The sequence below is a fragment of the Ranitomeya imitator genome, chromosome 2 (assembly GCF_032444005.1).
Source record: "Ranitomeya imitator isolate aRanImi1 chromosome 2, aRanImi1.pri, whole genome shotgun sequence".
In the NCBI taxonomy this organism is placed as follows: domain Eukaryota; kingdom Metazoa; phylum Chordata; class Amphibia; order Anura; family Dendrobatidae; genus Ranitomeya; species Ranitomeya imitator.
In genome coordinates this window covers 473,824,245-473,847,773 of record NC_091283.1, presented here as the reverse complement: position 1 = coordinate 473,847,773, position 23,529 = coordinate 473,824,245, and the positions used below count along the sequence as shown (strand labels likewise).

Below are 23,529 nucleotides of genomic sequence, written 5' to 3'. Positions count from 1 at the left end.
CGCACGGCTTTCTGTCAGCTCTGTGAAACGTGGTCTTCTCCTTGCTTCTGGATCCTAGGGATGCTCCTGGAAACTGTAAATCCCTTTCTCTGTATCTTCGTGGCTCTCTTGCAGCTATATCAGGACACAGTTCTTCTCTCTTTCAGCGATCAGCACAAAAAGTCCTCTCTGCAGCTCAGCTCACACACGCTGCTCCAGCTCCACACCTGCACTCTGCACAGACTAGCTCATTACAACAATTATTGCATAGGAGAAGCAGAACATTCCATCACGCCAGACAAGGGGGTGCAGCCTCTTAAATTGAAAGCGTGTTCCTTACTGTCCATAACAGCACCACCCTCTTACATGCCTCCCTTCTTAATAATGGTCGTCCTCGGCCATCACAGCATCTCTCAAAGACCCTCCTCAAAAGACTCAGGGTGAGAACACCCTTAGGGTATGTTTCCACGTGCGGTGTTTGCTGCGGATTGGACAATGGGTACAGCAGCAGCGTGCAATCCGCAGCGGCCAGATGTTATAGCATAGTGGATGGGATTTTATGAAATCCCATCTCCACTATACGTGCAGGGATGCCACTGGCTTCCCTGCATAACTGGACATGCTGCGCATCTCTCTAGACGGCAGCATGTCTATATATCTTGGGGAGACGCTCCGTAGGATGCATTGATTCCGCATGGTTCAATGAACACATGCGGAATCACTGAGCGTACAAAAGCCGGCAGCGCTTTGGACAGAACTGCATCCAAAGCGCTTCCAATCCAGACATTGGAAACATACCCTTAGAGTATGTGCATGCAGCATCTTCTAGACATAAGCACAGCCGACGAGTTTTCCCAGGGATAGTTGTTTTCCTGAGACAATTTGCCACGGTTCTAGATGAGGGCGGGAGTAGGGCATAGCTATACAAAAGCCCCCCATGACTGCGATTGGCCGGGGAGGTTTCAAACCTGGATGAGAAGGTGGATGTGAATGGTTGGGCGGATGGTAAGGGGAGGAGTTTTAAGGGGGGGCTGGAGGAGTAGTTGGTGGAAAGTGCTGGAAAACTGCCATTCCAGTCTGGGAACCAAGGCAAGAAGACCCACCCATCCTTCCCTTCCTAGTTTTGTATTTAGCAAGAAGGCATGGGTTAATTATAAAAAAAAAGATTAGCATTGGGCATATATGCATTGCATATATATGTATATATTTGTGTTTCTCGTCACAGTGGCAAGGTTGGCGGTGGGTGGGGTTCTTGGAGTTGACGCTGATTGGTCGGGGGAAGGAATTGTAAGCAAATTTCAGGCAGTTGGAAATTGTGTGGGGTTGATCTGGCATTTGGTTATGGGCTCTGGACGGGGTTTTACCCTGGGAGCTTTTGGTGGTTAGTCTTCCCGGAAAGGGACATATGGTGCCCTCAAGATGGTGATGGATGGCTGAGAGTAACATGGTGGTCGAGGTTCGTTTGTGTTTTGCCAGATATAAAAGCCAGATCTTTTAGCTCCAAGAACTCTCCCCTCATATTTACATACAGATTGTATTAATATTTATGGTTATATGTTATTTTTTGTTAATAAAATTGGCCGCTGTGGCCAAAATGTATCCAAAGAATATAAATAGTAGTGTTTTTATTTAAAGTGGATGACATTTTGGAATGGATTCGTTTCAGGATGGGGGTTGCAGGGTAAGAAGCCGTATTCGCCATATGAGGTCATGCGACTGCTCTGCCACCATTGTCTGGACTCTGTACCGAGCAGTAAAGAAAATGAGCGGCTTCAGTGTGGAAGCCGTCCAAAGAATAAGTACGTCACTTCTTTTGACCACTTCAAGGTTTCCAAACCCTGAAGCAGTAAAACAGTTTTGACATTGTTGGGTACTATGTGCTTTTTATGGACGATTTTTTAGGCGCACTTCGGGGGTGTAATGCACCTGAAAAAGATGCCGTGTGCACATGGTCTTACTCTGCTAACTAAAATCTCAGTACCTTCTGCCATCAAACCTTGCTGCAGTTCTTTTCCAGTGACTCACGGTTTTTAGACTACCTGCCTCCTCAGGATTCTGGTGACAGCCGGTGACCGCTTGCTCTTCTGCCACGTCCAGGTATTGTGGACAGTGTTCTTTTAGCTTTGAGCATGTGACACCGGCTTCTAACTACATCTCCAGGAACATTCAATGGCTTTTTTCATATTTTTCCTTGCTTGTGTAAAGCAATAGTCTCTTGTCTTAACTTATTATTCCACTCTCTTGACATCCCAAGTATATTAGTGAAAGTTACTGGCCATGAGGAATGAGCTAAGATTCCTGGTATGTGAAGCTGGTGTGTGACTATGCCTCATGTTTGTATCAGGTCAAAATAGGTTGCTCTTCGGAGAACTGAACACTCTGATCATGAAAGGGCTGAATAACTTTGATTGCATCTGTGTATGACGTTATAAGCGTGAGTACGGTAAATTTCAGACTTCGTACAAAGTTCTCTAAGATCTGGATACGTGTATATAAACACATACTGAATCTAAGTCACCAGCAACACTGGAGGCCTTACCTGGAGCCCCACAAATATACTCCTCCCTGCCTTCAAAGGCGTCAAAAACTTCTTCAATGCTGGAAAGAGGAGCCATTAGGATGCAGTTTAGTAAAAGGGGTATCAAGGTATCATTAGTAAGTGCTGCCATGATAACAGCAAGTGCGTCAGAAAAATGAAACAAGAAGGAGACATTCATAAGGCTCAGAAGGATTATATATTAGGTTGGAAATGCAGAACACCATTACAGTAAAACCCAAGAGATCTTGTAAGGATGCCTGCGCACTAAACGCACTGGCGTTGACCAATTAGGTCAGCTGATATTAAAGGAGCAAACAAAGGCGATGTTCTCTTAGGTCTGCTTGTTTCCCACAAGGATCACAAAAAAATCTATACATTGTGTAAATTCTCCACTTACCATCTCCATGTTGTGATGCAGTTGGCAGCCTGATGACACCCTCCTGTGTGTGACCGCCATCATTTCCACCAGTGCCTCCAGAGTTGGTCTCGTGAGCGGAGCCATCACCGGCATGGTCCCCCATTGCATCATAGTCCTGATACTGATCAGTCATCCTGGATTATGATGAACCTGGGTAACAGAAGAGAGTACACGTCAGACAAGTATCAGACAGCCGCCAATGACGTGATGCAGTACCAACGCAGATGGAGAGATTGCAATAACGCATTGAGATTATAACCTAGCTCTTATATTTTAGTTAGACAGAACATGGCATCAGGAAAATCTCAAAGACCGTAATGTGCTTTTACAAGTTGGGCTCCAAACCCCTTAGGGGAACGTCAATTACTGTGCGGCTGCCAGGGACCAGAAGGAGCACAATAAGGGAGAAAGTGCACAGACCGGATGCATTCCCAGTACCACCTAACACTGACATCAGGGTTGTTAATGAGGACACAGCAGCCAAATACACATATAAGTTATGCTGCTCTCATAGTCAATCAACACAGATGCAACTCCATGCTAAACCCCACTGCAAGCTATTCCCTAGACAATAATATGCAGATAAACTACAGTACCCATACCTGGCATCAGCCTAATATATGTGAATATTGAAAAAAAGCAGCACTGCTTTACCCACATACTGAGAATCTTTATTACATTTTTCCTGCCTCAGGGATATCATATGCAATATACAATAATATAAGGGAACACAAGGGTGGAGGGGGGTGCAGTCTAGGGCCAGCAATGAAGTGCATTCACTCAATAGCAACATGTCTACATGGTCTGGCCCAAGAATACACAATATTCAGACAAGATGCAAGGTTTTCTGTACATTTTTAAAACAAAATGAATACATTTAGGACTGCTCTACAAGTATAGCAGCTCCAGAAGGTTTCTGATAAAGCAAGCTTCCTCCCAACACTAAACATGACCCTTTTCTTATAGGGGTTTTCCCATGAACAAAGTACACTTTAATCAATAGATCTAGGGATAAAAATATGTTTCATAATTGGATGTGTTAAAAAAAAATGTATCCCTGTGCTGAGATAATCTTATAAATGTGCCCCTGCTGTGTACCGTGTAATGACCATGTCTGACCATGCAGGAACATGGTCTGATTGTACCACAGCTCCTGCCTGGGCAGAGGAGGAAGAAAAAGAGGATACAGACAGGACAGCATGGGATCACAGCTGTTGTTTTCTGTAAGGAAAAACATCTAAATGACTGTTTAAAAACTTGTTTTATCTCACAGAAAGAATCAGCTGTGATCCCGTGCTGTCCTGTCTGTATACTCTTTTGCTTCCTTATCTGCCCAGAAGCTATGGTATCTCCATACATGTCCCTCCTCGGTTAGACACAGCTATTACACAGTATATAGCAGGGGCACATTTATAAGATTATCTTGGGACAGCAATTTTTTTTTAACACATCCAATTGTGGGACTTTTTTTCATTTTAAGGGTGCTTCACACTGTGTTCAGACACCAGTTCAAGTGGCTCCGTCAGGGCTTACATCTGAAACCCTCACAAAATGGGATTCGGGGCCATAGACTACAGTCATGGCCAAAAGTAGTGACACCCCTGCAATTCTGTCAGATAATACTCAGTTTCTTCCTGAAAATGATTGCAATCACAAATTCTTTGGTATTATTATCTTCATTTAATTTGTCTTAAATGAAAAAACACAAAAGAGAATGAAGCAAAAAGCAAAACATTGATCATTTCACACAAAACTCCAAAAATGAGCCAGACAAAAGTATTGGCACCCTCAGCCTAATACTTGGTTGCACAACCTTTAGCCAAAATAACTGTGACCAACCGCTTCCGGTAACCATCAATGAGTTTCTTACAATGCTCTGCTGGAATTTTAGACCATTCTTCTTTGGCAAACTGCTCCAGGTCACTGATATTTGAAGGGTGCCTTCTCCAAACTGCCATTGTTAGATCTCTCCACAGGTGTTCTATGGGATTCAGGTCTGGACTCATTGCTGGTCACCATAGAAGTCTCCAGTGCTTTCTCTCAAACCATTTTCTAGTGCTTTTTGAAGTGTGTTTTGGGTCATTGTCCTGCTGAAAGACCCATGACCTCTGAGGGAGACCCAGCTTTCTCACACTGGGCCCTACATTATTCTGCAAAATTTGTTGGTAGTCTTCAGACTTCATAATGCAATGCACACGGTCAAGCAGTCCAGTGCCAGAGGCAGCAGAGCAACCCCAAAACATCAGGGAACCTCCGCCATGTTTGATTGTAGGGACAGTGTTCTTTTCTTTGAATGCCTCTTTTTATCTCTTGTAAACTCTATGTTGACCCTTTGTCTTCCTGGGTCACCTACCATGCAGTCCCTTTTCATTCAGACACCGACGGATAGTACGAGTTGACACTGTTGTACCCTCGGACTGCAGGGCAGCTTGAACTTGTTTGGAAGTTAGTCGAGGTTCTTTATCCAACATCCGCACAGTCTTGCGTTGAAATCTCGTCAATTTTTCTTTTCCGTCCACATCTAGGGAGGTTAGCCACAGTGCCATGGGCTTTAAACGTCTTGATGACACTGCGCACGGTAGACACAGGAACAGTCAGGTCTTTGGAGATGGACTTGTAGCCTTGAGATAGCTCATGCTTCCTTGCAATTTGGTTTCTCAAGTCCTCAGACAGTTCTTTGGTCTTCTTTCTTTTCTCCATGCTCAATGTGGCACACACAAGGACACAGGACAGAGGTTGAGTCAACTTGAATCCATGTCAACTGGCTGCAAGTGTGATTTAGTTATTGCCAACACCTGTTAGGTGCCACAGGTAAGTTACAGGTGCTGTTAATTACACAAATTAGAGAAGCATCACATGATTTTTCGAACAGTGCCAATACTTTTGTCCACCCCCTTTTTTATGTTTGGTGTGGAATTATATCCAATTTGGCTTTAGGACAATTCTTTTTATGTTTTTTCATTTAAGATAAATTAATTGAAGATAATAATACCAAATAATTTGTGTTTGCAATCATTTTCAGGAAGAAAATGAGTATTATCTAACAGAATTGCAGGGGTGTCAATACTTTTGGCCATGGCTGTATAATAGTGCCGACAGAAGGAACGTACATGAGGTGCATCATTTTCAGGCATGTACACCTACTGGAGACGGACACCTAGGCACAATCTACCAAGTCTAAGTGTCCGCCTCCTTTAAGTGTATTGTTTTATACTGTATGTTCTACACTAGATGGGGATAAAAATGGCTTTCTGCTAGCAAACATGTAGACAAGATGAGGATTACAATTAAAGAAGTTGTCCACTACTTGGACAACTTCTTCCCATACCCCTTGCTTGGCCTCCATAAAATAATGAAACTTAGGCCTCTTTTCCACTTGAGAGATAAAAAGCGGTCCGATTTACGGACCGAAAAAACGGAGGAAAATCATGTGATTGTCATGCGAGTGTCATGCGATTTTTTTATAGCAACATCTGTATGACATCCGTATTGCTGTCCGATTTTAACGCACCGGTGTCCTTTGAAAAGCCGGCAATTCAGCGCAGTGTACAGTAAAATCACACTGACAGGTTAGATTAGAGTAGATATATACACATAGAATAGGTATATATACATATATACAGTGGGGCAAAAAAGTATTTAGTCAGTCAGCAATAGTGCAAGTTCCACCACTTAAAAAGATGAGAGGCGTCTGTAATTTACATCATAGGTAGACCTCAATTATGGGAGACAAACTGAGAAAAAAAAATCCAGAAAATCACATTGTCTGTTTTTTTAACATTTTATTTGCATATTATGGTGGAAAATAAGTATTTGGTCAGAAACAAACAATCAAGATTTCTGGCTCTCACAGACTTGTAACTTCTTCTTTAAGAGTCTCCTCTTTCCTCCACTCATTACCTGTAGTAATGGCACCTGTTTAAACTTGTTATCGGTATAAAAAGACACCTGTGCACACCCTCAAACAGTCTGACTCCAAACTCCACTATGGTGAAGACCAAAGAGCTGTCAAAGGACACCAGAAACAAAATTGTAGCCCTGCACCAGGCTGGGAAGACTGAATCTGCAATAGCAAACCAGCTTGGAGTGAAGAAATCAACAGTGGGAGCAATAATTAGAAAATGGAAGACATACAAGACCACTGATAATCTCCCTCGATCTGGGGCTCCATGCAAAATCCCACCCCGTGGGGTCAGAATGATCACAAGAACGGTGAGCAAAAATCCCAGAACCACGCGGGGGGACCTAGTGAATGAACTGCAGAGAGCTGGGACCAATGTAACAAGGCCTACCATAAGTAACACACTACGCCACCATGGACTCAGATCCTGCAGTGCCAGACGTGTCCCACAGCTTAAGCCAGTACACGTCCGGGCCCGTCTGAAGTTTGCTAGAGAGCATTTGGATGATCCAGAGGAGTTTTTGGAGAATGTCCTATGGTCTGATGAAACCAAACTGGAACTGTTTGGTAGAAACACAACTTGTCATGTTTGGAGGAAAAAGAATACTGAGTTGCATCCATCAAACACCATACCTACTGTAAAGCATGGTGGTGGAAACATCATGCTTTGGGGCTGTTTCTCTGCAAAGGGGCCAGGACGACTGATCCGGGTACATGAAAGAATGAATGGGGCCATGTATCGTGAGATTTTGAGTGCAAACCTCATTCCATCAGCAAGGGCATTGAAGATGAAACGTGGCTGGGTCTTTCAACATGACAATGATCCAAAGCACACCGCCAGGGCAACGAAGGAGTGGCTTCGTAACAAGCATTTCAAGGTCCTGGAGTGGCCTAGCCAGTCTCCAGATCTCAACCCTATAGAAAACCTTTGGAGGGAGTTGAAAGTCCGTGTTGCCAAGCGAAAAGCCAAAAACATCACTGCTCTAGAGGAGATCTGCATGGAGGAATTGGCCAACATACCAACAACAGTGTGTGGCAACCTTGTGAAGACTTACAGAAAACGTTTGACCTCTGTCATTGCCAACAAAGGATATATTACAAAGTATTGAGATGAAATTTTGTTTCTGACCAAATACTTATTTTCCACCATAATATGCAAATAAAATGTTAAAAAAACAGACAATGTGATTTTCTGGATTTTTTTTTCTCAGTTTGTCTCCCATAGTTGAGGTCTACCTATGATGTAAATTACAGACACCTCTCATCTTTTTAAGTGGTGGAACTTGCACTATTGCTGACTGACTAAATACTTTTTTGCCCCACTGTATGTCAATGAGACACCTATATATATATATATATATATATATATATATATATATATATATATATATTTATATATTTAATGCAGCGCTAGATAGCAGAAAAGCCGGTAATTCAATTGCCGGCTTTTGCTATCTCCTTCACAAACCTGACAGGATATGAGACATGGTTTACATACAGTAAACCATCTCATATCCATTCTTTTATTAGATATTCCTCTTTAGTAATGTAAGAAGTGTCTTTCAGTCAAATTTGGTTTTTCTAGCTATTAAAATAAAGGGTTAAATCATGGAAAACATTTTTCTCCGCCAGAGTGGGAAAGCCAGTGACTGAGGGCAGATATTAATAGCCTGGAGAGGGTCCATGGTTATTGGCCCCCGCTGGCTAAAAATATCTGCCCCCAGCCACCCCAGAAAAGGCACATCTGTAAGATGCACCTATTCTGGCACTTAGCCTCTCTCTTCCCACTCCCGTGTAGCAGTGGGATATGGGGTAATGAAGGGTTAATGTCACCTTGCTATTGTAAGGTGACATTAAGCCAGATTAATAATGGAGAGGCGTCAATTATGACACCTATCCATTATTAATCCAATATTATGAAATGGTTAAAAAAGCACACACACATTATTACAAAGTATTTTAATGAAATAAATACACAGGTTGTTTTAACATTTTATTATACTGGTAATCCACCTGAAGACCCTTGTCACCTGAAACAAATGTAAACAAAACAAACAACAATATTCCATACCTTCCGACGATCAGTCTCGTCCCACGCTGTAAATCCATCTGAAAGGGTTAAAGGGTTAACTAATTTTACAAGCAGAAGCCTGCTAATGCAGCCGCCCCTGCCTGTAAAAACCCAGCGAATGAATGGAATGTAGGTGAATGACCTGTAGTTACCTCGAGTTGCGGTGATGCGCCCTCTGCTGGATGTCCTCATATGAACTCGAGCGTGGGAAAATATTCAGAAAAGTTCCCAGGCTTGAGTTCATATGAGGACATCCAGCAGAGGGCGCATCACCGCAACTCGAGGTAACTACAGGTCATTCCCCTGCATTCCATTCATTCCCCGGGATTTTACAGCCACGAGCACAGCTGCATTAGCAGAGCTCCTGGGTGTAACATGATTTAACCCCTTCAGATGGATTTACATCGTGGGACGTGACTGAACGACGGAAGGTATGGGATATTGTTGATTTTTTATTTTTCCTTTTTTACAGAACAAGGGTCTTCAGGTGGATTAAGAGTATAATAAAATATTAAAACACCCTGTGTATGTATTTAATTAAAATACTTTGCAATAATGTGTGTGTGTTTTATTAACCATTTTGTACTATTGGATTAATAATGGATAGATGTCATAATTGACGCCTCTCCATTATTAACCTGGCTTAATGTCACCTTACAATAGCAAGGTGACATTAACCCTTCATTACCCCATATCCCACTGCTACACAGGATTGGGAAGAGAGTGGCCAAGTGCCAGAAAAGGCACATCTTCCAGATGTGCCTTTTCTGGGGTGGCTGGGGGCAGATGTTTTTAGCCAGGGGGGGCCAATAACCATGGACCCTCTCCGGGCTATTAATATCTGCCCTCAGTCACTGGCTTTACCACTCTGGCGGAGAAAATTGCGCGGAATTTTTTCCGAGATTTAACCCTTTAATTTAATAGCTAGAAACACCAAATTTGACTGAAAGACACTTCCTACATTACTAAAGAGGAATATGTAATAAAAGAATGGATATGAGATGGTTTACTGTATGTAAACCATGTCTCATATCCTGTCGGGTTTGTGAAGCAGATAGCAAAAGCCGGCAATTGCATTACCTGCATTACCGGCTTTTAAGCTATCTAGCGCTGCATTAAATATAAATATATATATAGGTGTCTCACTGACATATATATATGTATATATACCTATTCTATGTGTATATATCTATTCTATTCTAACCTGTCAGTGTGATTTTACTGTACACCGCGCTGAATTGCCGGCTTTTCAAAGGACACCGGTGCGTAAAAATCAGACAGCACTCGCATGGTGCGAGTGCTGTGCGTTGTTTTTCTCGCACCCATTGACTTGCATTGGCGAGTCTCGTCTGAGAATCGCAGCAATACGCAGCATGCTGCGATTTTTTTCTCAGTCAGATTTCGGCTGACAAAAAAAATCGCAAATGAAAAGACACCTATTGAATAACATTGGTCCGAGTGCAATCCGATTTTTTATCGGATTGCACTCGTCCGTTTTTCTCGCAAGTGGAAAAGAGGCCTTATACTCGCCTCCTGTGCTGGTACCGTTCCCGCAGTGTTGGCATTCGCGGTCCCGAGCCTCCTGTGCTGTCACGGCATGTGTTACAACCACCGCATGAGAGCCCCAGTACCGCGAGTGCAAACAAAGCGGGAACGGCGCCGCACATGTATAGCATCCGTTTTTGTACATCAGTGGTTGACTATAAGACCAAATACTGTTTCCTATGTTAATAATGGCAAAGCATTTATAAAAATCATGCTACACAGGTGACCCCATTTTTGTTTGTTTTTTGCTCACCAATACTTTAATAGGCGAGTCTTATCGAAAACACAGAAGAGAATAGTGCATGCTGATATTTTTTTTTCACATGGTCTATGTAAAAAAACTGTCCTCGGCACAGCCCTAATGAACAACATTGCACCTAGTGCTGCCCCTGTGTGAGGTCAGGTTTTACATGGACAGCACTCAGGCTGAAAACACACCCGTGTGAACATACCCTAAATGTTGGAAATACATATTTGTGAATAGCAGAAGATTGCCTTGCCAGAGACAAAAGATTCACAATTTACAACAAAGGGATATTTGCATTTAAAAATTTGCTATTTTTTTTGCACTGGGTCTGGCACTTTTCTAAAATGGGGCATGACCAATCACCATGTGAGCAATTAGCTATAAAGTGATGTAAATTGCAACCAAACTCTATGGCAAATCATCACTGCCGTAAATGACATTTTCTGATGCACGAACAGTCCAAAAATGTGCCAAATTTATTTAAAGGTATGTGTCTCATTAACATTTGGCACACCCCATTCCAGTGGTGCAAGACTGTCATAAGAGGAGACAACACCTCAGGTTTTAGGTCGCACAACTCCTATGTTTGCTGCGGCTCACCTGACCACCATGAGTACTGTAAAGACCCTTAAAATACTTCAGGCTTCATTTTAAGGGTATGTGCACACGTTGCGGATTCGTGTGCAGATTTTTCTGCGCAGATTCAGAAAAATCCGCAGGTAAAACGCCCTGTGTTTTACCTGCGGATTTAATGCGGTTTTTGTACGGATTTCACCTGTGTTTTTACACCTGCGGATTCCTATTAAGGAATAGGCGTAAAATGCTGCGGAATCCGCACAAAGAATTGACATGCTGCAGAAAATAAACCACAGCAATTCTGCACTGTATTTTCCGTGCATAGCAGATTTGGTTTTCCATAGCTTTACATGGTACTGTACAACGCATGTAAACAGCTGCAGATCCACAGTGTCAAATCTGCTGCGGATCCGCAGCCAAATCTGCAACGTGTGCAGATACCCCTAGTATTTACGTAGGTCACGCTTGACACACTGAACGTAGTAGTATTCACACAACCATTTTCCTAGACCAGAAATATCCCAGATCTGCAGTCTGGCCATTATTCCCTTTCGATGCAGTAAAAAGCAAAGTTTTGCAGTCGCTGACAACATGGATCACCGATTCTGGTGAAAAATGTGCAATAATGTTAAGATGATCCAAAAACAGCATTAGTGCTGCAAATAACCAACTTTCTTAACCTATCAGTTACAGCCTGCCAAAAACTTATCAGGAAACAGTGTGTATTTCTGAGCGGACTGACGCGACTCCCAGTAATCTGTGTAGTATTTATAGGCCCGAGAGAATTAAATTCATTAGTCATGTGCTCCCAGCTTTTATGGGTTACATGGGGCTGTAAATATTATGTCTGCCGCTCCCGGTTATTGGACATCTATTTTTATGAATGGCATTTTCTCAGAGAGCAACATAAAAATGTGTGATGTAATCTGTTTGCGATGCCACTACATGAAAGACTTCCCACCAATGGGCAAAACATGGATGGAGCAAGGCCTGGTATAAAAACTGAGGTAATAACACCTCAGAGAGACGTATTAGGTTATATTCAGATGGTGCTTTTTTATGATGAGACAAAAACAAGTTTTCAAGTGGAATCGACTTCAGGAAAAGCTCCTTCTATGTGGTGTTTTCTCATCCTGAAGAGGTTTTTTCTTGGCTTTTTTTTACGTTTTATGAAACATTCTGTAAATGCTTTTTTAAGGGTATGTGCACACAATGCGGATTTAGATGTGTTTCCGCAGCGTTTTTAGACGCGCGGAATTGCCTAAAATCCGCAGTGCGTTGTGCACACAATGTTAATCCATGGGAAATACAAAAATGCTGTGCACATGCTGCGGAAAAAAAATGTGCGGAATCGCTGCATTTTTTTTCCACCGCATGTCAATTCTTTTTGCGGATCTGCAGCATTTCTGCACCCATTGATTCAGTCAAATCCACAGCAAAAACCGCAGGTTTAAAAAGATCTGCGGTTTTGCTGTGGAGTTGCGTGCAAGAAACGCTGCAGATCGGAGTGTGTGGGCGGAGGGTAGGTGTGTGCGGAAACAATGTGCATGTCTGTGTGCGGGTGTTTTTGTGTGTCTGTGGTGGTCTGCGGGTGTCTGCGGGGCTGTGTGTGTTTCTGTGTGCTTGGGTCGGCGGAGCTGTGCAGGGGTCTGCGGGCTGTGTGTGTGTGTGTGTCTGTGTGCGTGGATTTGCGGGGCTCTATGTGCGGGGGTCTGCGGGGCTGTGTGTGGGTTTGTGCACGGCTGTGTGTGCAAGCGGGTCTGTATACAGGCAGGCATCGTCCGATGGGACTACTAGTCGCATCCGGCTATGCCTGCTACAGTGACCGCTCTCCAGGGGCATCGGCGATACAATGGCAGAAGGTATCCTTCCGCACTGTATCCCTCCGCCGCTGTGAGTACAGTATAGTTCACTGTTATTTGCGGCCCTGCTGCGTGGGAAAATTCTTGCACAGCAGTGCCGTAAAGTGAGAGCAAATAACTCTTTGAACCCTCAGTGATAACACTGCAGGAGCCATTGTCTCCTGTCAGTGTGTCACTGGAGGACTATAGAACTGTCACATCTCCTGATGTCACTGTTCTATAGGGGAGATCATCGTGGGACACACGTTATTACGGTAATTGGACTGCGTCGGACAGGGAGTATACGGTTGGTTTATTATTTTTTTTACAGGCGATCGATGGCTTCGGGGAATTAGGTGTGGTTTTTAGTATGGTGAAACTAAGAATATTAAAATACTTTTTTCTGGCTGTGTCTTCTTTTAACTCTTTCACTACTATAGGATTAGTAATGGATAGGTGTCTTATTGACGCCTCTCCATTACTAACCAGGCTTGATGTCACCTTACAATACAACGGTGATATTAACCCCTTATTATCCCATATGCTACCGCTACAGGGCAGTGGGAAGAGAGAGGCTAAGTGCCGGATTTGGCACATCTTACAAATGCGCCATTTCTGGGGTGGCTGGGAGCTGGTATTTGTAGCCGGGGGTGGGGGCAATATCCATGGCCCCTTCCTAGGCTATGAATATCAGCCCGCAGCTGTCTGCGTAGCCTTTCTGGCTATTAATTACAGGGGGACCCATCATTTTTGGGGGGGTCCCCCTATTTTGATAGCCAGTAAAGGCTAAATATACAGCTGCGGGCTGATATTCATAGCCTGGGAAGATCCATGGGTATTAGCCTTCCCAGGCTACAAATATCGGCCCCCAGTTGCTGGCTTTCCCACTCTGGATTTGAAAATTGTGCGGGAGGTGGAGCCCATGCCATTTTTTTTCAATTTTTTGCAAATGAAACAGATATTGCGTTTAAGGCCGGGGTCACACTTGCGAAAAACTCGCGCAAGTCTCACACTTCAATATCGGCACTGCCACTGGCACTCAGGACCGGAGTGTGCAGCTGCATGTATTTCTATGTAGCTGAACGCTCCAGTCCTGAGTGCTCGTGCCGGATATTGAGGTGTGAGACTCGTTTGAGTTTCTCGCAAGTGTGAACCTGGCAAACGCAGATTTTGTGTGTGTGTGTGTGTGTGTGTGTGTGTCTTTATTTAACTCTTCATGTACCATTTTAATATGTTTATGACTAAACATCTATAAATCTATCTATATATCTATAGATATATTAATCCAAAAAAGTTGAGGCAGCACACCAAATCCAGAGGCAGAACACCAAATCCAAAATTATAAAGTGCTTTTTAATAGCCCATATGGCACATGGGCTATTAAAAAGCACTTTATAATTTTGGATTTGGTGTGCTGCCTCAACTTTTTTGGATAAGTATTTACTAGGACTGGTATGTACCTGTGAGGCGTCTGCACCCTACCTCTTAACTGTGCTGTTTTTTTCTATTTTTTTTTATTATCTATGGATACATCTATCTATAGATATTTCTATCTCTCTATTATCTATCTATCTTTCTATCTAAGATCTATCTATCTACAGATCTATCTGTGTGTAAACATTCTTCAATGGTGTATGTAAATGAAGAGGTTAGACAAGAAATGACATCACAATTCTTTTTTTTTCCTTCAATAATAGATCTTTAGTTAGCTTTCAAAAACGCATACAAATCTGCATGAAAAAAAGGCATCAAATCCGCGCAAAAAAACGCATCAAAAACGCACCAAAAACGCGCAGATTTTTGGCTGCGTTTTCCGGCAAGAGATGCAGATTCTGTGCTAAAAATCCACAGGCAAATCTGTAACGTGTGCACATAGCCTAAGCATTTTTTTGTGGATGATTGGCTCATTTTTTTTTTTTTTTTTTTAAACTTCATAAAACAATGAATGCAATGCTAATGTTTTATGAGGTGAAATAACCTCAAAAAATCTTTCAAAAACGCTTAAAAAGACACCCAGGTGTTACTGTATCCTTCCTGTTGACTTCTATTTTAAAGTAAGGAGGTGCTTTATAGCGAAAAATTCCTGAAAAATTGACAGGTCACTTCTTTTAAAGGCTTGGCGTCTTTGGAGACCTGAAGCTAATAAAAAGGAAAGATGAAAAGCCTGAATGTACGGAGAACAAAGTTGTTTTTCAATTTAAATGAATAAGTAGAGTCATTTACCGTAATTGTTTTTGAGTGCCTTTTCGGCGCGTCTTTTGGAGCAGATCCACTCTAAAAGATTTCTCAAAAAAACAGTCTGAACATAAAAGATGCTGAGAAATCGCCTCAGTGGGAAAAGGAGGAGAAGCAGCCATGTTAGGACTGTATCACGATTATTGCCATATTCCACTGTAAGGGTATCAGAAAACCTGCGCCTGACAACGACATGCTCTGAGACTCCCATCACCAGCGGGGAACAGACACAGAACGATGTATTTGCCGCTGCTTTTCTTTGAAGTGCTAGAAACGCTTAAAGGGAAACTTTTGCTTTAGTTTATGACCCAGATTAGGTGAAATAGTGTGCGGAGAGTGAGGTGTTTCAGTTTATTGGAGCACTTGCTTTCTCATAAGGAGTTAAAGGGAACCTGTCACCTGAATTTGGCGTGCTCTGTTAACGGTCCGATGGGCGGTATTTTCTCTCCTTTCATGCACCCCTTCCTTTCCCGCTGGCCGCAATATTATCTTGAATATGAGTCTGTTTCCTCCGTAGTTCACGCGTGCGCAACGCAATCTTGCCTTGCGCACGCGCAATATGAAAAAAGCATTAGTGCGCATGCGCAGCCGCACTATGTCCCGGAACACAGTTAAATACTACGCACGCGTGAACTACGGAGGAAACAGACTCATATTCAAGATAATATTGCGGCCAGCGGGAAAGGAAGGGGTGAATGAAAGGAGAGAAAACACCGCCCATCGGACCGGACAGAGAGCCCGCCAAATTCAGGTGACAGAGTCCCTTTAAGCGATACTTAGCCCAAATTGTGATTACCCTAAGGCTGGACTATACCAAACATTGTAAAACAAGGACCCTGTCACTAGGGATCACTTTGGGTGGGTACTAACTACCACGTACCAGGAACACGCCACAAATCCTGCAGTTTTGGTAATGCTCTAACTCTTACGTCAAACCATCAAGATTCATATATTTCTGGCTAAAAATCATTTTTGCTATTGGGTTACCTTAAAAAATTGTCACCGTTTGGCTTTTACATGTTCTCTGATTCCCCGCACAGTCAACTTTATTCTGATCTGTGGTCATCAATCAGCTGAGAAGAGCTCGGAATAAGAGAGATAAAGGAGTTACAAACTCCCCATCAGACCATTATAGCTTGCTGACTGACAAGATTCTCAGTTAACTCATTCTAGACCCAGCAGCAGACCGTACAACACTGACACCGCAGAAAACAAATGGTAACATTTTTAAAGACACTCAATGGCAAAAATGATTTTCAGCCCTAGTTACATGCATTTGTATAAAAAAAAAGTGGACAACCCCTTTAAGCTTGCCCATTTTTCTGCTTCCAACATATCAACTTACTTTTCACTAGCTGTCAAATATATACTACCCCTTCATATGTCTTCATTAGCTCTTTTGATACTGCGGGTGATCGATTTATTGCTAAATAAGTTGACAGAATATGTATGGATTGTAACTGGGGGCGCTGTTGCACTGGTTTCTGTAGAAAACACCAGTTACTGATAATGGCTGTAAGTGGTACTGCAAGTGGCCTGCACTGCAAAGAGGACAGCTTATATCAAAATGACCTGATGGAGAATATGTACAGTATAATAGCTAGAGAATAGTGAATTTCATGGACTTATGTCAGTTTTCAACCTACGTAACTATGATTGTAATCCGTTATACAAAAATAACTATACTACATAATACCCGTCAGTCCACTCCAGCAGCAAACCCAACCCTAAGCACTTCTGTGATCATTAACAGAATGCAACCCAAGCAGCAAGGATCCTGCGGCAAATCTCTGGCTCCTGAGAAATCTCCAGCCCTGAAGATATTACTCTGCATTTCAGAGTATGCGGAGCGGACGACCAATTATACTACGTCAGATAAAGTGTATCGTCCATTATCAATTAGTCTGACAGATGCGGTGGAGTGATCACCGCTGCGGATCTGTGTATATGGTCATCTGTTATGCCACAACTTGGAAAACTAGATTAAACAGTGCCAAATTCAGGTACGACCACATTTAAAGGGAATGTAATCACAGGCAAACCTTTAAAAGTATGTGTGTCTTTAAGACGAGCCTTTCCTGACGCCTTGTTCCTTATTCCAAGCAGATGCCACCCGCAGAATGGACTGGTCACCTCTTTTAGCCGCTTTGTGGCTTTTGAAGCCTGAACCAATTAAAAGAAGCAAAAAGACTAAACTTATGAACAACTTGCGATTCAGTTTTTGGCGCGTGTTTTAAATACTTCAGGCTTACAAAAACGCCAAGCGTTTAAAAGAAGTGACGCCCATTCTGGCGTTTTCTGCTAAGAAGGCGTTCGACACTTATAAAACAAGTTACCGGTAGTTTAAGCTAAAACCAAATCTGTGCCTTTTATTTCTGTGTGTCTTTCAGCGCTTCTGCTAAAAAAGTCAGCCTAAAACACTGAAGAAAAAAAAAAAACGTTTAAAAAAACAACCAAGAACGTGCTAGACATGTAGTGTCTTCTGCTTGGAGGATGGACACGGTGTGAAAATACTCTAAGGCTTCACTCAGACGTCCATGTTTCACGTATCTAAGATTTCCACGGATAAAACATGCACCTAATATAAATATATGGGTGGGTTGATATGTCCGTTTTTGGGGGGTGGACCAACCATCCCCCAAAAAAAGACAGAAACAGGCCTGTTTTTATATCCAAATTCGCCCATTTAAGTGAATAGGTTTGTAGAAAAAATAACAGAAATCAGATGCCATCTCAATGTTATATGTTTTTTTACTTTTAATGGATGGGAAAATTTTGGAAATGTTGTTTTTCTTTTTGCAAACTAGAAAAACAGATGCTGCACTGATAGTAAGAAACAGACAGCCAAACCAAAAATGGATAAAGCTTGGATACGGTACACTCTTGCATGCAAACCTACCCCCCCCCCCCAAAAAAAAAAATAGGTGTCTGAATGAGGCCTAATGCCCCAATACCTGTGTCAGGGGTGTCGCAGAGGCTTTGATTTGGCGGGGTTTTCCCACTCTACAGTGTTTATACAACTCCCTACACTTCATAGTGGCCATGCATGGTATTGCATCTCAATCACCTTCACTAACGCCAGGCATAGCTGTGACTGCAGGGCCCACTACTATAAGCCACTGCTAATAACGAAGAGGCCGCAGTGCTCTACAATGCACCGTGACCCGTACAACCACATAATTAGTAGAGGTACTGAGAGATGGAACCCCCCAGATACTAAGGGTAGTCCATCAATTTTAAAATCACCACCATAATAGTTACTCTGTAGCATTTTTTTTGTCCTGCACCATTGAAAATAAAACGACCTGTATCCAACCGGTTTTCCGGGCGCCATACAACTTCACATATCTCAGCTTCCAGGACCTATATTAATGTGACCTAGCCATGCCTTACCCGTGTAGTGATTCATTTTGCTGCCGAGCCCACCGTGAGAGATGTATACACTTTGCAGGACCTCCCTAAGAATGACTTAGCTCAAGTTTAATTTCATCAGCATTTATTTCTGTGCCAAGTAAATGTCAAAGACCAGAAATAAAAGCCTCCAGTGGAGAATTTACAATAGGTGCCAGGCCTAAAATCAAATATTTGCTGCCTCCATACCAGCTACTCCGCACCTTATACAGCCAAGATCATTACCCCCCAGTGCATTGCAATAGTAGCCTGGAAGTGAACCCCGCAGACCTACCTTTTATATAGGGCCCCAGTGGAATTGGGCGCTTGTGTGTCAATGGGCAATATCAGCCTGAGTGCAAAGGCTCTAGAAGGGACAGATAAAAGCAAAGGGAGGACTCTGACGTTTATCTCATCCAGCAGGGAATCCTCATGACATGGCGAATGCTTTATCTTCAGGCTGCAGACTCCCCCCTTCCCTGGAACACTTGAGAGTCAGCAGTTTATCTAGAGAAGCTGGCAGAATAGGGGCAATATGTACGAGCTCTGCCCGCGCAGCTCCTGGGTGTTTCATTCGGTCAGTGGCCGCAGTTGAGGAATTGGAAACGCCATCAATGAAGTGGGGGGGCATGACATCGCGACCCCATCTACATGCTAAAAACGCACAGGTAAAGAAACAGATGGGATCTTATAACAGGCAATACTTCATTATGGACATAATTTAAAGACGAAACATCATTAGTACTGTTCTGTGTCTTCAGTTCCTGCAGATCTATGTGTCTCCATGGTAACAGACTACAAACAAACTGTTTATAATCTGACTCTGCAGTCATACTCCTTTCTTCCATCTGTCCCGTACATCTCGCCAAACTACCATATTGTATGCTAGCAATAAGCAGAAGCGGATGGAGAAAGAGTATGACAGCAGGGCCAGACTACACAGACTTTGTTTGTAGTCTGTAACCGTGGACACGCATAGCTCTGCGTTGGAGCTGTAGAGACAAGTTGGTATTGGATTTTGCTAGAGTTGCAAAGTTGATGATTTCATGAAGATAATACACACATAAATTGATTGCCTGTTAATTTACACCAAGATTCTATTCTAATGAATTTTACTTTTCGCAACGCAGAGACTGAAAATTCCAAGAATGCCATACAAAATCCATCCCTCTAAGAATATTCATCTGTGTTCTCTGCACAGCATTACCCACTGGCCATCGCTGATGGATGAGATGTGATCCATTCTTTGCCTCATTTGGCAGAGTCATTTAGATGTTGTCTCAGTAACAGGATTTCATCTAATGCTAAGCACATAACAGGTTTCTTTAACACGCAGCTAGGGCCCAAACACAGAGGATGCTGCCAATTAGCTGGGAGCACAACGATCTATGAGGCAAGTGGGTTATAACTTCACCGCAAAGTGTCAAAACCAATTAAAATAGCAAGTCGGCAATTTTGGTTTCTTTTGCACATACAATGTCTCTCCCCAGTAATAGTTTGGAGGTGTAATTGATTTCTTCCCAGTTCAATCACATCCATACACTCAATATTGTTTTATTATGAGCAGCTGTGTCATGTGATCTCCAGTCTGACTACCAGTCCAATACATGCTCTCCCGTGTAGACAGGAAGTCAGTCTCTGATTTCCTGTGAACAACTGGATGACATCATCACCTATGTCAGCTCCCTATCCTGCTCTGTATCTCCCTTATACACAGTCATGAGGACAACAATTCTATGTCACTGGTCTATCACGGCTGTACTCAGATCATAGTAATTGCAAAGTGATGTGACTCCGCCCCCTTGATAAAGTCAGAAGGACCATGGAAAATGTAGTCTTCATTAGAGGAACCACATCAGGCCCGCACCCTAAACGTAACCAAGTTTCCACCTGAGCTCTGCCTAATTTTTATTTATTCCAGGATCGCACGGCTTCTTATTTACTCTCTACCTTCAGAAAATAAAAAGTAAGCCTGCATTAAAAGGAACCTGGCTGTGGATACATCATACCGCCATCGTCTGACACATGCTGCACGCTGATCGGGCAGCATGTGTCAGCTGTCAGGTTCCCTTTAAACAGGCATAGGTTTGCCCCCAGATTTGTGGCATTTTCAGGGGCTTCTTTTTATGAAATGTGAATACATCTTAGGCTTCTTTCACACTTCAGTTGTTTGGTGTCAGTCACTTCCGACATAGTGACGGATCGACGGATCCGTCACAATTGTTGAGAAAACGGTTCTAACGGATCCGTTTTTTTGACGGATCCGTTACTTGGGGGTTGTCTGGGAAAAGTATCTACTTTTTGAGCATGCGCAATTGAAAAAGCGGATTGGGGCGACGGATCCGCCGAAATGACGGTCGCGACGAATCCATCGCCCATAGGCGGCCATTCTATGGAATGGCGGACGCGACGGATCCGTCGCGATCCGCCATTTCGGCGTTGACAAAAAACGTTATAATGTCAGTCTATGTCTAGATGACGTCCGCCAAATTTCGACGGATCCGTCGCATGGCGGATGGAACGGACGACCATCCGTCACAATCCGTCGCTAATGCAAGTCTATGGAAAAATAACGGATCCGTCAAAAAAAAAAGATGGATCCGTTATTTGAGGAAAATGGCGGTTTTAGACTGACGCCAAACAACTGAAGTGTGAAAGAGGCCTTAGGAAACCACTGCCAATTTTCTTCTCCTTTTTCCAAGTTGGCTAGCAGCAAGAAAAGTCACATTTTTTGTGCAAATCTGGTCCATCATGTAATTTGCTCATTTTTGTTTGTTTCATTTTTTAAAAAAATGGTAGAAACTGCCTAAAGGGTTTGTCTGTTACTTCGATCTCTTTGGGATATGTCATCAATATCAGATTGGTGGAGGGCAAATTTGGGTGAGGTCATCTGACAATCTCTGCTTTGGTGGTTATTTTACTACAGGGAATAAATAGACTGGTGTACATGTGTCTGGTGCCCACCTCCCAACCCTGTGTCATTTTTAGTTTCAGCATACTGTTCTGATTTATTTCTTATACAGCGATCTAAGTTCCATGCATAGTCATAGAACTAAATCATAAAGTTTGGGCTGCCCGCAGTCACCACTAGAGGGAGCTGTTGTAAACACTGAACTGCATATAATAACATAATATGCGGTAGGATAAACTCCCCCTAGTGGTGGCAGCAGTCATAAAAAAAAGGTTATTTAAAGGGAACCTGTCGCTAGGTTTGATCTTTCTAAATCATTTTCACCATCCTTTTGGCTTGAAAATACCTTTCACATCTTTTAGTGCCTAGAAGTCACACATTGCTTAAAAAATATAATCTGCAATCAGTTCACAATAGTTCAATGATTGAGTCTGGACAATGCAAGTCACCTCCTAGAGGGTTATTCCCAAGAAATTAAGGGATAACTTAATGATCACTAGTGGTCTAAACACTGGGAGCCCCAGCGGTCATGAGAATGGGATGGGACTCTGGAAACCTGAGAAGGTGGCTCCCTTCATGAATGGTGTAGAGGCTACGCATGATCGACCTCTGATCCATTCATTTTCTGTGGGACTGAACTGAAATAGCAGTATGCTTTACCTGGCTTTCTCCATTTGTGTTTCAAAAGACTGTTCTCGGTATCACTGGGGGTCCCCAGAGGTCAAACCCCCAACGGCCACTGCGGATATTGCTCTGATGAAGGTGACAGAGAGAGGCACATATCTCCCTTAGCTTTTGCAAAAGGTGAAATTTGCACTGACGTCAGCAGCCTTATCAGGATCTAAAACCATAGCTCTTTCCATTTTACGGTATGGGTATTTTTCATAGCTTGTGCATATTCTCTGAATATGTCGCTTTTTCGCAACGTACGACTCTACAATAAGATAGCGCCTCTTCTTTCAATGACGTGGATGATGTCCCCTTTGTCATCCCATGCTGCTGAAAACGCCTCAGCAAAGCATCGACCTGGCGCATGCGCAGTTTATTCTGCCCAGTTCTTCTGTGCATGCGCCGGTCCTTCCAGGTCATTAACTGCCTCTGTCGCATCAATGCCTTATAAAGTGGTGCCCTCATTTTGGCGTGGATGCTGAAATACCATTGGACGAGTGTAATACCTTTGGAAGAGTGTTTTTAAGCAAAAAAAGCAGGATGCAAGGAATAAGGAAACCTGTATACATGCAGATATGAACAAAAAGGGCCAGGGAAATGATTCTGCAACCAAAATAAGGCAGAAGTGAGAAGTACTGTGAGGAGGCATAATCTGAGGGAAGGGGTCTGTGAGGTTAATGTATATATAGGAGGGGGACATCACATGCATTTGGCACCAAGCTGTCTAGTCGTTTGCAATTTTCAAGCCTCATATAGAAAGCTGTAAACCGCACAGGATGCCCTTACCTGTCAGCTGCCTGGCTCCCTATACTTGCCTCAGCTATGGCTATATGTATACTAGATGGCTCCCCACATGCAGGGCTCCCCGTGTTTTCTGTGTGTCATATGTGGAGTTACATGAGCCGGCGGGACGGCAGCTTGAGTTTCATCAATCCTTCCTGTGTCACATCTATAAATAACCATCAGCATGGAGGGGGGGAGACGACAAGCTTTACAGACAAGCCTACCAAACTGTCACTTCCTGAGGAGAAATACATGGCCTGCCAATCAGCCTAGTGGCAGGCGAGACCAGGGGCGCAGCAGTGCCAGCGGGGAGCTGTGACAAGCCGAGGTCACCAAAAATCCATGGAGGATGTGCTCTGCCCTCCTGTCCTGGTCTGTACATGTCGCTCATTTCCTAGTGCTGCTATCTGGTAAAGAACCCTAC

The 23,529-nt window shown here is 43.1% G+C and overlaps 1 protein-coding gene across 10 annotated transcripts in view; it reads right to left on the bottom strand.

The window, feature by feature from the left end:
* The window catches only part of MAPT (microtubule associated protein tau), a 111,879-nt gene that overhangs the window by 38,667 nt on the left and 49,683 nt on the right, over positions 1-23,529 (bottom strand). For 8 of the 10 annotated variants that reach the window (XM_069751297.1, XM_069751305.1, XM_069751301.1 and 5 more), the window contains exon 2: positions 2,916-3,086. In XM_069751297.1, the coding sequence (XP_069607398.1) occupies positions 2,916-3,069 (154 nt within the window). In that variant the 5' untranslated portion in view covers positions 3,070-3,086. Of the gene's footprint in view, positions 1-2,915; positions 3,087-19,037; positions 19,098-23,529 lie in introns of those variants that run through there. The other 2 variants (XM_069751296.1, XM_069751304.1) reach the window with 1 other exon arrangement.